Genomic DNA, 12,411 nt, shown 5'->3' on the forward strand with positions numbered 1-12,411 from the left:
TTAACATTTTTTAACATTTATTGAACTCTGACTTGAACCTTGAGTCATACATACCAGTTTTGTTTGGGCGCAAGTGTTAACTGAAATATTCATTTAAAGAAAAATTAAATAAATATTTTATAAATAAAATAAATTAACTTGGAAAATATAAAAATAAATTAACTTGGAAAATATAAAAATATGTTACATAAAAAATAAACAGTAGTACTGCAAACACACTAGCAACCAGCAACAAAATGAAAATGACATTTGACACAGTTTAAAGTGCATGTGTATATAAAACAGAACATAAAACATGTAAAACAAACATTTGTATATAAAACAGAATATAATTTGTATATAAAACAGAACCTCAAGTAAACAACTGAGCAGCATAAAACAGCTTCCCTGAGCAGCATAAAACAGCTTCCCTGAGCAGCATAAAACAGCAGCATATTCCAAATTGTTTTTAAGAAAATGTATGAAAACATTGAAGAAGTTTTAAAGGAAATTATTGTAAACATGCAGTGCCTGAGTCTTCCTCACTTCTGAAAGTGCTTTCAGTACTCCCAGTTTAAGAACCGTAGGTTGTCATGCAGGAAACACAACTGTTCAGCATGTTCTCCAGTTAGTCTGCTTCTTTTATCATCATAAATATTCCCAATGACACTAAAAACTCTCTCACTAGGAACAGAGGATGGGGGTGGACAGAGGAATTTTCTAGCCAGTTGTGCAAGTAGGTGTAGGCGGGATGTGTTCTGTTTCCACCATTCCAGTGGCTGACCAGTCTGTCTGTCAATCAAAGGCTCACGGAGGTACTGCTTCAGCTGCTCAGAGATGTGATGCTCAATTTGCTCATCATCAGTCTCCTCAGCAGTACTTCCATGAGGCCCTAAGATGTTGGCATACATCTGTTCGAGAGCACTGGAGGCACCAGGTGATTCTTCCTCTCCCACCCTTCTCTGTTTCGGATCTGGTCCTTGGTCTTCCGTGGTGGCTATGTTCAGTTGCTCAGACACAATGGCATGCTCTTCTTTAATCCACTGTTTTGCCTTGGCCAGTGTGTCCATGGCAAAGACATGATTCTTGTAGCGAGGATCCAGCAGCGTTGCTAAAACCAAACATTTGGTCTCCTCGATTTTTGCGAACCTTTTCTCCAAACTTTGCAGCATCGTCTCCCTCAGAGTTTTTATGCCCCTTGTGTTAGGACCCTCTGACTGAAGCAACATTTTCAGCACTGCAATGCTTGGGATGACACTGGAGATGGAAGCCTCTGACCTGCTGATCTCGAGGGTAACTTCCTCAACTGGTTCCAGTGTGTCAATCAAATTGGCAATGATGTCCCATTGATCTGCTGTTGGAGTAGCAAATTTTCCATATTCTCCAGCATAGATGTTCACAGCGCGTTTCTGCTCCAGCATCCTCTGCATCATGTGGAGTGTTGAGTTCCAGCGAGTGGGTTCAGACTGAATGAGACTGTGCTGGGGAAGTCCAAGTTCTTTTTGAATATCTTTCAGATGCTGCTTTGCCAGCACGGAGTGGTTGAAATGTTTGGCTATGGTCTTTAACTTGGCATTAACGTCCAGCACCACTCGCTGACTGTTGATCCCATCGTTCACCACAAGCTGTATAGTGTGTGCACTGCAGCTGAGATCAGGTACGTCTGTCAGTCTGAGGCCTTTTACCATGTTAGCACCACTGTCACGGAGCACTAGCACAACTCTGTCATGGCTGATGTCCCAGTGCTTCAGCATGCTGATGAACATGTTGCTGATGTACTCCCCAGTGTGGGAGCCAGACATTGCCTTGGCATTTAGGATGACTTGTTTCCTTTCCCAGTTGTCATCAATGAAATGACATGTTAGACTCATCAGTGCTTCAGTGTCCCCTGACCAACAGTCTGTTGTGAAAGACAAAAAAGGGCCAGCATCCTCTGCAATGAGTGTTTTTATTTTCTTCTCCACTTTCGTAATGATACCATCTAGAACAGGGGTGTCAAACTCATTTTCGCTCAGGGGCCACATGGAGGATAATCTATTCCCAAGTGGGCCGGACCGGTAAAAATATGGCATAATTAAAAATAACGACAATTTCAGATTGTTTTCTTTGTTTTAATTTCGTACAAAATAGTAGCACATTCAGAAAATGTATACATAACAAATAATCCTATTGCAAAAACACTTCAAATAAGTTGAAAATTGTGCAAAGTGTGCAATTTCAAGAACAATACCTCAGCGATTGGAACTTAAACTTCGTCTCAGTGTATCTACAAAGGCACACAACTTTGAGTCTCAGCCTATCTGAGATTGAACAAAAAACAAACATCTCTTCTAGGTATCAAATACTTAATTTTGTCATTTCCACATATTAATCCTGGGCTAACCAAACCATACAAACGGAGGTAGAAACTATTCAATAAGGTTGATTTACTCCTTGCCTTGTAGGCTACACTTTATTGATAGAAAAATAAAAGCTGTGCAATGCATGAAAAATGTCAATCAACCAAACTTATGAACTGAAGTGACTGACATTATTATAGTAAATCCCACACGATACACTTTCATTAAATCTCCACAGAAGACATTCATGTTCACATTTATATCAGGGTGCAGTGTCTCATGCAGCAATTTTAAGTGGCGTTACCCACTGTTTATTTTACTCCTGAAACCTGGCATCTTTTAGCTTTCACAAGTGCATCAATATCAGGCGTCACATCCTGAGTGGCAGCCAATTTCAGAATTTCATTCAAGTGCTTGTGCGTGAGCTTTGAGCGCAGCTTTGTTTTATTGATGCTCATTACAGAGAACACTTGCTCACAAAGATATGTGGTTCCAAACATGCACAACACCTTTGCAGCAAGGGCTGTCAAGTTGGGGTAACCGGGCAAGAGATTCTGATAAAATGTGTCCAAGCCAGCTGCGGCAAATTTGCCTTTCAAATCTGAATCACACTGCAAGTCTATTATTTCAAGTTGAGTGTTGACGGGCAGATCTGCGGCATTCGCGGTGAATGGTGAGCAAAAAACTTTGAAGTCTTTTTCCAGTTCACCAAAAATCTGAAAGCGTTGTTCAAACTCCCGCAATAGTCCTGTTATTTTGTCTTTGAACCGCTTCATGTTTGCAGCATGTTGGGTCGCGCATACATCTTTCAGACAAGGAAAATGAGAAGCGTCACCACCCGCGAGTTGTATCTCCCACAATGACAGCTTCAACTTGAACGCACATATACTGTCATAATACTGTGTGACAACTCTGTTGCGCCCTTGCATCGATTTGTTCAAGTTATTTGCGTGATGTGTGATATCCACCATAAAGGCAAGGTCCTGTATCCATTCTGTGGACTGAAATTCTACCACTGGTTTTCCCTTTTTTTCCATGAACTCTTCAATTTCCCCCCGTAAATCAAAGAAACGCCTCAGCACAGCACCTCGGCTTAACCATCTTACCTCGGTGTGGTATGGCAGGCCATGGTTGTGGTCGTTCTCCCTGAGAAGGCTGTCAAACTGACGGTGATTCAGGCCTCTCGATCGGATGAAATTAACAGTTTGGACGACCACCTTCATGACGTTATCCATCTTTAATGACTTGCAACACAATGCCTCCTGATGCAAAATACAGTGAAAAGTCCAAAAATCACGTCCTCCATTTGCAGTCTGCACTTTCTCTTTGAATTTTGTCACAACACCCGCTTTTTTCCCAATCATTGACGGAGCACCATCTGTAGCCAGGCTGACAGCACGGGACCAGTCCACTCCGACCCTGTCCAATGCTCCGATGAGGGCGGTGAAAATATCAGCCGCTGTTGTGGTATCCATCATTGGCACCAACTCCACAAACTCCTCTGTGACGGTCAAAGTGTCATCAACTCCGCGAATGAATATGGCCAGTTGCGCAACATCTGTAATGTCCGTGCTTTCATCAATTGCAACTGAAAACGCAATAAATGATTTTACTTTGTGCTTCAATTGGCTGTCCAAATCCGCCGAAAGATCAGAAATCCTGTCTGCAATTGTGTTTCTTGTCAGGCTGATATTTGCAAAAGCCTGACGCTTTTCAGGGCACACAAGCTCTGCAGCCTTCAGCATGCATGTCTTCACAAATTCACCATCAGAAAAGGGTTTTGAAGTCGTTGCAATTTCATAAGCAATAAGGTAGCTGGCTTTCACTGCAGAATCATTGATTTCTCTGCTGTGACTAAACACAGACTGCTGTTTCTTCAGACAGGCTAACAGTTCATTAACTTTATTTATTCTCTGTTGTCCTTGCAAGTGGTGGTATTTGTCAGCATGAAGGGTCTCATAGTGGCGCCGAAGGTTGTATTCTTTCAGCACTGAAACATGCTGTGAGCACACCAAACACACTGGTTTCCCATTTACCTCCGTGAACAAAAAGGACGATGACCATTTTTCTTTGAAAACTCTGCACTCTGTGTCCACTTTTCGTCTTTTTGAGAGAGCCCAGGTATAAAGTTTGCTTGCTTAACATAATTGCTATTGCGACATCTAGTGGACACATTAAGAACAGCAGTTTCTTTCATTGAAAAATAGCAGCTCATTTTACGTTACATTCCAAAGCGACTTCCAGTTAAACACAATTGTCCAGTAGTTCAATGTACAACAAATTAATCAGTGCCAGTCAATGCAATCCATGTAATGCTAGGAAGGATTTTTATAAAAAAAATATATATTTTTTTTTTTTTTTTTTTTTTTTTTTTACAATACTGTACTTTACAAAATCATCTCGCGGGCCGGATTAAACCCGTTCGCGGGCCTGATCCGGCCCGCGGGCCGTACGTTTGACACCCCTGATCTAGAACATCAGTGCGGTAGTGCTTCTCAGTTTTTAGTTTGTATCTGGGCTCCATTGCAGCCACCAGCCTCTGAAAACCAATACCTGAGACAAATGAAAACGGCTGATTATCTGTGGCAATCATTTCTGTAACTAAAGTGTCAAGTTTTTTTGACCTGGGATCTGAATTCTGCCATTTACGTTGGGCATCAAACATGTCCATTACAGTTGGCTGAGATACGTTGGCTGTAGAGGCAGCTGCTTCTTCTTTTTCCTTTTGTGCATCTTTGTAAGCTTGGAGGTGGTGGCACCTCAGGTGACTCCACAAATTTGTGGTGTTTTTCTTTTTACCTTTTTCAGACCCCAAGCTCACCAGTCCATTGCAGATATTGCACTTGCCTTTCCCTGGTGTTGGCTCTGTGAAATGCTGCCACACTGGATTTGATTTTTGTTCTGCCATCAGACAGCAATTTCTACACAGAAGAAACAGACATCCTCAAGTCAGTGTACAACTCCAATTTCACATTAAAACAATTACACACTAATTTAGAAAAATGCGTAAAAGAAACAAAACCTTCCCTTATGTGTTGTTTTTGTTTTTAACCTTTTGCTTTTAAAACCAAATTACCATAATCTAGCAGTAATCACACAAATACATAAATAACAAAATAACTGTCATGATGCACAGACTTGCAAGGGCAATGCTAAACCCTTTGTGATTTCTCACATTCTTGACTATTAACGTTATACTACTTTACTGTGGACGTAGGCTATATACAGACATTGGTCTGAACACGTCACTTCATCAGGCTAACGATCCATTTTTATTCGCAAACACGTTGATAGAAACACACGCAGCTGCGCATGTTCTTGAGGTGAATTTTCTTTGATGTAAATAAGTTGGAAACTCGGCTATTGTCTGCGTCACCTAAACCACGCTTCTGAACAAATGTCATACACCGTTCTGAGCTGCTCCATGGCTGCTCTGTGTCTCCAAGCACGGAGCTGTCTGTGAGAGGGGCGGAGTAGCATAACGTAGCGCAACATAATGCCGCCTCCTCCACCCCACGAACAGAGGGACATTTTTCGACTCCAATACAGGAAAATTTAAGCAGAACTCATAACATTTGGGCCAACATATTACTGTAAGCAAGCAAGCTGCTACTAGATTTCGAGTAAAGTCCTTCAAGCTAACAGCAAGGACAAGTTAACTGTGAGCCTGTGAACTCAATCAGCTGTAGCCTTAGGTTACAGCTCTCGACGGTTCAATGCTTTTCGTTTTTTTTTTTTTCCTTTCACTAAGTGAAGCAACACTTCATAGTTTACTTGTAACATATATAACCTAGTAAATATGTTACCACCATACAACTTTGAAATAGCAGAATTTAAGCCTTACCTTATCTCCCAGGATTACAAGTTTTGGGTTGGGGTCCTTCACATGCGTTCTGCCGGTACCAATAACGGGGCTGCCCGCGGACATGCCTGACTATAAATCGGCGCTACTAAACACAGATATCGGCCGATGCCGATAGATTAAAAAATGACAAATATCGGCCCGATACATCGGCCGACCGATATATCGGTCGACCTCTAATCGGTACCCCCTTTATATCAGTTCTCTGCCTAATTAGCTGACTTATGGGTTCTACAAACAAGGCGAAGAGGAGCGGCGACGCACAACACCCCTGTCTTGTTCCTCTGTCCAGAATGAACGAGTTGGACAAATCTCCATTGATTTTGACTCTAGCAGTTGGTCCGCCATATAGTGCTGCAAACGTGTCAATTATAGTTGTATGAAAGCCAAATTTTGAAAGTACTTTATATAAAAAAGACCACCTCACTGAGTCAAATGCTTTCTCTGCATCCAAACTTAGTATCAACGCCTCCAGTCTTTGTTGTGTGACTTGTCTCACAACGTGCAGTGTTTTCCTTATGTTATCTTGGGTCTGTCTTTTCCTGACAAAGCCAGTCTGGTCCTCATGTATTAATACCGGTAGTATCAATTCTATTCGCTTAGATAATATGGAGGTGAATAGTTTATAGTCGTTGTTTAAAAGACTTACAGGACGGTAATTCCCACATTCCAATTTGTCTTTCCCCTCTTTAGGTATGGTCGAAATCACCGCCTCCCTCCATGAGGGGGAATGTTTTTGTTTTCCAGAACCCAGTTGAATGTTTTTAATAGTGTTGGGATTAGTTGATCTTGCATTGTTTTGTACCATTCTGTGGGAAAACCATCTGTCCCTGGAGACTTCCCCCCTTTCATCCTCCTGATTGCCAATTGAATTTCTTCTTTTGTTATTTTAGATGTTAATTTTCCATTTTGTTCATCAGTGATCTTTGGAAGGTTTACCTGGGACAAGAAGGCATCGATTTGGTTGTCGTTGCTTGTCTGTGGTTGGGAATATAATTTTTTATAGTATTCTTGGAAGCATTGTTGTATTTTCTCCTGACTAGTTTCTATTACTTTCGTTACAGAGTTTCTTATTTTATATATAGTTCTGTCTGCTTGTTGTTTTCTTAATCTATATGATAAAAGTTTCAGTGATTTCCCACCTGTCTCATAGTATTGTTGCTTTGTAAAAAGGAGCTTTTTTTGAATTTCCTGAGTATTTATTTCATCTATTTCTTTTTTTAATTTTATAATCTTACATTTGTTGTCATCTTTGAGGTACTTTGCATGTTCTCTCTGTAGACTTTTCAAGTCCTCTTCTAATTTTTTTAGTTTTGCTCCCTAATTTTCTTCTCATATGAGGAGATGGCTATTATTTTGCCCCTCAACACTGCTTTTAATGCATCCCAGAGAATGGGTGGGGTCACTTCCTCATTATCATTATTTTCCAAATATAATTCAATTTCACTTTTCAGTTTATCTTTAATAATTGGGTTGTTCAGAATATTTGAGTTCAGTCTCCAGAGCGTAGATTTCTTCTTATTATTAAGATAAATTGACATATAGATGGGACCGTGATCTGAAATAGTACTGGGTCCTATTTCACAGTTATCCACCCTAAAGAAATCTCCTTTAAGCATAAAAAAGTAATCGATGCGCGAGTATACATTGTGAGCGTGCGAGTAATGTGAGTAGTCTCGGCTCGTCGGGTTTTTCTCTCTCCACACGTCAACAATCCCCACTTCACGCATCCAAATATTTAATCTTCTGCTAATGTTTTTTGCGTCGGATTTCCCGTTTGAAGAGTCAATTTTCGGGTTTAATCGAATGTTAAAATCTCCACCACCTATTAGAATCCCTTGACTTTTTGTCGTCATTAAATCAACCATATGTTTATAGAAGGACCAGACACTGCCCGGTGGAACATACACGTTAAGGAGACTTATCACAACACCTTCTATTCTTCCTATAACCATAACAAATCTGCCTTCCTTATCCTTATGTTCTGATATGTGTTCATAGTTTACCGCATTGGATATCAGAGTCGCCACTTCTCTCCGCCTTCCCGATTCATGTGAAGAGAAGTAAACATGTTTAAATCCTGATTTATTCAGTTTAGCATGTTCTGAGTCGCTGAGGTGTGTCTCTTGTAGGAAAGCTATTTGAATTTTATCTTTCTTTAATTTTGATAAGATTTTCCCCCTCTTAACTGGATTGAGTACACCATTTATATTAAATGATGCTATTTTCAAAGACCTGTTTTGCATCTATGTGATTCCCTCCTCCATCCCAAACAAAAACCTGGTGCGCTTCCCCCTCCCCGCGTGAACCGGCAGGGAATGAATAATTAACACATTAATAAACATCAAACTGAATACGATTTGTCCTTGTGACTCCCTATGTAGGGGTCTGTTAACCTGACCCTGTTGAACCTCCCGAGGAGGCTCGAAGGGAAAAGTCTCCCTCAGTTCGGAGGGAGAGGCCCTTACCTGCAACAGTCGCATGTCGAAAAAAAAAAAAAAAAAAAAAAAAATGTAAGGTGAAAAAATCGGCCCCGAACGAACCAGTCTATTAAACAGTGGATCTCCACCACTAATTACGGATATAGTGTCCGATTTCACAGTTTATTCCGACGTCCTCAGGCCGTGGGTTAAGTCCTTTAGGTGCCGGAGGGGGACGGTGATGATTTCCTGAAGGCTCGGAGCTTCTCCTTGTATCCCAGCTCCCGTCCGGCTGTGCCCTTCCTTGCGCGTCGATCCACTCTCGTCCAGGTCAGCCGCTGCACCTGCTCCATGAGCGTCGCCGGAGGTGTGGTGGTTGTCACGGTGTAGCCTCTTCTCCGCAGGTCCTCTGATGCCTCCTCCATGGTCTCGTAAGTTTTGGTCCCGTCCTCGTGTCTCACGCGCAGCCTGGCAGGGAAGAGGGTCTGGAACTGGATTCTATTTTCCTTCAGCACTTTGCGTATCCCTGTGTATTCTCTTCGTTTCTTGAGTATTAGAGGTGGGTAGTCGTCGTTTGACATTTTCAACTCTTGACTGGAGTTGCTTTGCCAGGGAATGATATCCAAGTCCAATAACATCACCATCAATCACATCTTGAAGAGACTTTGGATACCTGGCCACCATCCTTTTTGCTATCTCTGTGGTGTTGTGTTTGGTTGGATTCTTACTAGGGATGGGCCGATAGTCGATTCTATCGACTATCGCCGATAGATGGATTCCATCGTCGATCGTCTCAAGTTGCCGATAAAAGGCGATAATTTTTTTAAAAATAAAAAATTGAAATATGGCGCTGTGGTGGCTTTTTTTTACAACTTAAAAAGCCCCGCAAATTGTAATTGAAGTTATCTGGCACAGGTGGAAACACACTATGTAGCGCTGACCTGCCGTATTCACTCACTGCTACGAGGAGAGGGGAGGGGCTCGAAACCTACCGCTCTGCTCGCACGGCGAAATGACATCACACCCCGCTGCACATGTCACTTTGAAAAACTTTGAAAAGAAGAATTAAATAGAAAGAAATCTGCTTGAGCAGGGGAAAATGTTTCACAATTCATTCTCATTTGTAAGGGAAACACTGATATGTGTAACTATACTCAAAGCCTGTGTTTTCTTTCACCATATTAGCCTACCCTGCAGCGCAATGGCAAAGGCTGCGCGCACAGCTTACGGGGCGATGTATATATTTTTGAAATGTTTAGGAGTTTATGATATCAGGCTATATGATCAAACTAATGAAATATTAGAAGAGACAATTTCATATAATTATGTCGGTGTGCATAAGACAGTCCCATTGACGTTCACATAAAAACATCCAAGTCAAAAGGTTGCCGGGTTTATTTGGAACAGAATAATAAGACATTCGTTTCAAAGTAGGCTATATATGTAGGCCCACTTACAAAACGCTTTTAAAGAACAATTATAACTGAGTATTGAACATAACACAAGTATAACAGATGGCGAAGTCTTCACAAAACTCTTTTAAAACGAAAAAAAAATGCTGGCAGAGCAAATAAAATAGAAATGGGCACAAAATTGGCTATAGGCCTACTGCAGAACGCAGTCGAAAGAAAACGAAATTTGGATTCAAAGGAACGAAATAATCCAATGTTTACAAGCTTTAGCTGACAAACAATAATAGTCCAATTGTATTGTTCAGTGCAAGTAGGCCTAAAAGCATAATAATAAATACAATTTAAAATTAAGTCTAAGTGTCCATTTCGCAAATTAAAAAATGAAAATAAATTATTTCAGAGCAAATAAAATAAAAATGGGCACAACATTTGCTAGGACTATTGCAGACTGTAGAACCAATCGAAAGAAAACCTAATTTGGATTCAGAGGAACTAAATAATCCAAATGTATGCCTAAAAGCCTAATAATAAATACACATTTTAAAGTGTGTGCATAGCCTACAGGTTTCTGGACAAGAACACCAGCATATTCACCTTTTCTGGCTTCAACAAGCTCCTCAGTGGCGTGACAACGTTGCCTGCAGTGCTAAATACACGCTCCGAAGGTGAACTAGTAGCGCATACACAAAGATATTTACTCGCAATCTTGGCCATTAACGGAAAGCGGTTCTCGTTTGCCTTCCACCATGCGAGTGGGTCACTGTCCCCATCCAGTGCATCTTCTTGCAGGTAGGCTGTTACTTCTGCGTTTGCCCGTTGCTCCTCAGTGAGTGTCACAGGTTGCTTCGCCTTTCTCAAAAGGCTACCCAGGGAAGGTTTTATTTTCTTAGGTGGTGGTGGTGGTGGAATAGGTGCCACTGGCTGCTCCGTCTCAACATCCTCCACTCTGACCCTTACCTGTCCGGTGGTCTGCCTCCTGCAGAATGACACCATCTCTGACTCCAATCGAACTCTCGTGCTGTCGAGGGAAACGGCATCGATATGGTCGCCCTTGTAGCGGGGGTCGAGGAGAGCAGATAAGCGCATTAATTTTAATGACGCTTCATTGTCGTATTTGTTATCTAGTTCCCGCAGCACCCCGCTTTTAATGACGGACGTCATCCGGACGTCATCGTCGTCTTCCTTCAAGACGTTGTCTTTCAATAATTGTAGCGTGGGCAGCAAGGAAGAGACTGTCACATGGTTTTCGCCAGACAGTATGTCCGTAAAGTCAGAAAGAGGTTTTAAAGCTTTGTTCACTGCCTCCAGCACAGCTTCATCTTGCCACGTCAGGTTTGGCAGGGGACGGCGGCTTCTGTCGTTTGCGAAAACCCTCTTGATTGCTGCGGCCTGTTCCAGTATCCTCTCTGCCATCTTCTGCTTCGAACCCCAACGTGTTGCACAGTCCTGTTTTTAAAATAAGACTGATTAGCCCAATAGCCTGCATAATAATATTTGCCTATTCATAATAACACCACTAGCCTACTAATAAAATCGAATAATCCTACCGTAATCAAAGCATGGTTGGGGAGTTGTAGCTCATCCTGGGCTTTGCTCAGCTCCCGTTTCCGTTGCCAACTATGCGAAAAGGCGCCGTTGATTGCCCGGCAGACCCCAAACGCACGACTAGTGCGATCCTTTTCTCCGTCAAGTGCATTGTTTATGGCCACATTCAAATTATGTCCAAAGCAGTTCAACCAGGGCCATTTGAGCTCCCGGACGGCTGCAATAATGTTTGCACCATTGTCGGTTGTGATGCAGGATATTTTCTCTTCCTCTATGCCCCACTCTTGAGCGCCGACTTTGAGGGCGTCTGCCAGCACATCTTTCGTTTGATTTTCTGGGACGAAGGATGTGGCCAAACACTTCGCCTCCAGTTGCCAGTCTTTGCTTATATAATGGGCTGTGAGAGACATGTATGGCGTCATGTTCACGGATGACCACATGTCTGAGGTCAGGGCAATGAAGGAGGCCGATTTTAATTCGGTGACAACCGACGCTCTGGTTTCATTGTATATATTGGGGATGGCAGTTTGGGAAAAGTATTTGCGCGTAGGCAACTCATACTGCTTGTCCAGCGTTGCCAGCATTTCTTTGAAGGTGGTCTTCTCCACCGTCTTGAAGGACACCATTTCTTTACACAAATACCGGGTCACAGCTGTGGTACACTGCTTCCATCGAAGGCTGTCTCGCTTGTATTTGGTTCCCCTTGAGAAGGCGCCCAGGATGGAGGGCTGCTGCGAGGTTGTAGCAGCAGCGGAGGCCGCGGCACGTGGCGCTAAAGAAGCATGATCTGCCGGGTGATGCACTCTCAAATGACCGTGTAAATTTGTTGTCTGGGAATCCTTCACCGGAATCAT

The 12,411-nt window shown here is 42.2% G+C and overlaps 2 protein-coding genes across 2 annotated transcripts; both read right to left on the minus strand.

The window, feature by feature from the left end:
- Positions 1–539: 539 nt before the first annotated feature.
- LOC129115518 (zinc finger BED domain-containing protein 4-like) lies at positions 540–5,226 on the minus strand. The gene is made up of 2 exons (XM_054626940.1): positions 4,779–5,226; positions 540–1,960 (listed from the first exon to the last, which is right to left on the minus strand). The coding sequence occupies exons 1-2, from the start codon at positions 5,224–5,226 to the stop codon at positions 540–542; spliced, it is 1,869 nt and encodes a 622-aa protein (XP_054482915.1).
- Positions 5,227–10,570: 5,344 nt separating this feature from the next.
- LOC129115519 (E3 SUMO-protein ligase ZBED1-like) lies at positions 10,571–12,411 on the minus strand. Its single transcript, XM_054626941.1, has 2 exons — positions 11,560–12,411; positions 10,571–11,458 (listed from the first exon to the last, which is right to left on the minus strand). The coding sequence occupies exons 1-2, from the start codon at positions 12,409–12,411 to the stop codon at positions 10,571–10,573; spliced, it is 1,740 nt and encodes a 579-aa protein (XP_054482916.1).

The sequence above is a fragment of the Anoplopoma fimbria genome, unplaced genomic scaffold (assembly GCF_027596085.1).
Source record: "Anoplopoma fimbria isolate UVic2021 breed Golden Eagle Sablefish unplaced genomic scaffold, Afim_UVic_2022 Un_contig_7522_pilon_pilon, whole genome shotgun sequence".
NCBI lineage: Eukaryota > Metazoa > Chordata > Actinopteri > Perciformes > Anoplopomatidae > Anoplopoma > Anoplopoma fimbria.

What these genes read in the sequence shown, in the direction of transcription:
- LOC129115519 (XM_054626941.1), bottom strand. Translation starts at nt 12,411, where the DNA reads ATGATTCCGGTGAAGGATTCCCAGACAACAAATTTACACGGTCATTTG. An exon ending in CCAACCATGCTTTGATTACG is followed by an intron (nt 11,459 to 11,559) that starts GTAGGATTATTC and finishes TTTTAAAAACAG; the next exon opens with GACTGTGCAACACGTTGGGG.
- LOC129115518 (XM_054626940.1), bottom strand. Translation starts at nt 5,226, where the DNA reads ATGGCAGAACAAAAATCAAATCCAGTGTGGCAGCATTTCACAGAGCCA. An exon ending in TGATGTTCTAGATCAGGGGT is followed by an intron (nt 1,961 to 4,778) that starts GTCAAACGTACG and finishes CCCCTGTTCTAG; the next exon opens with ATGGTATCATTACGAAAGTG.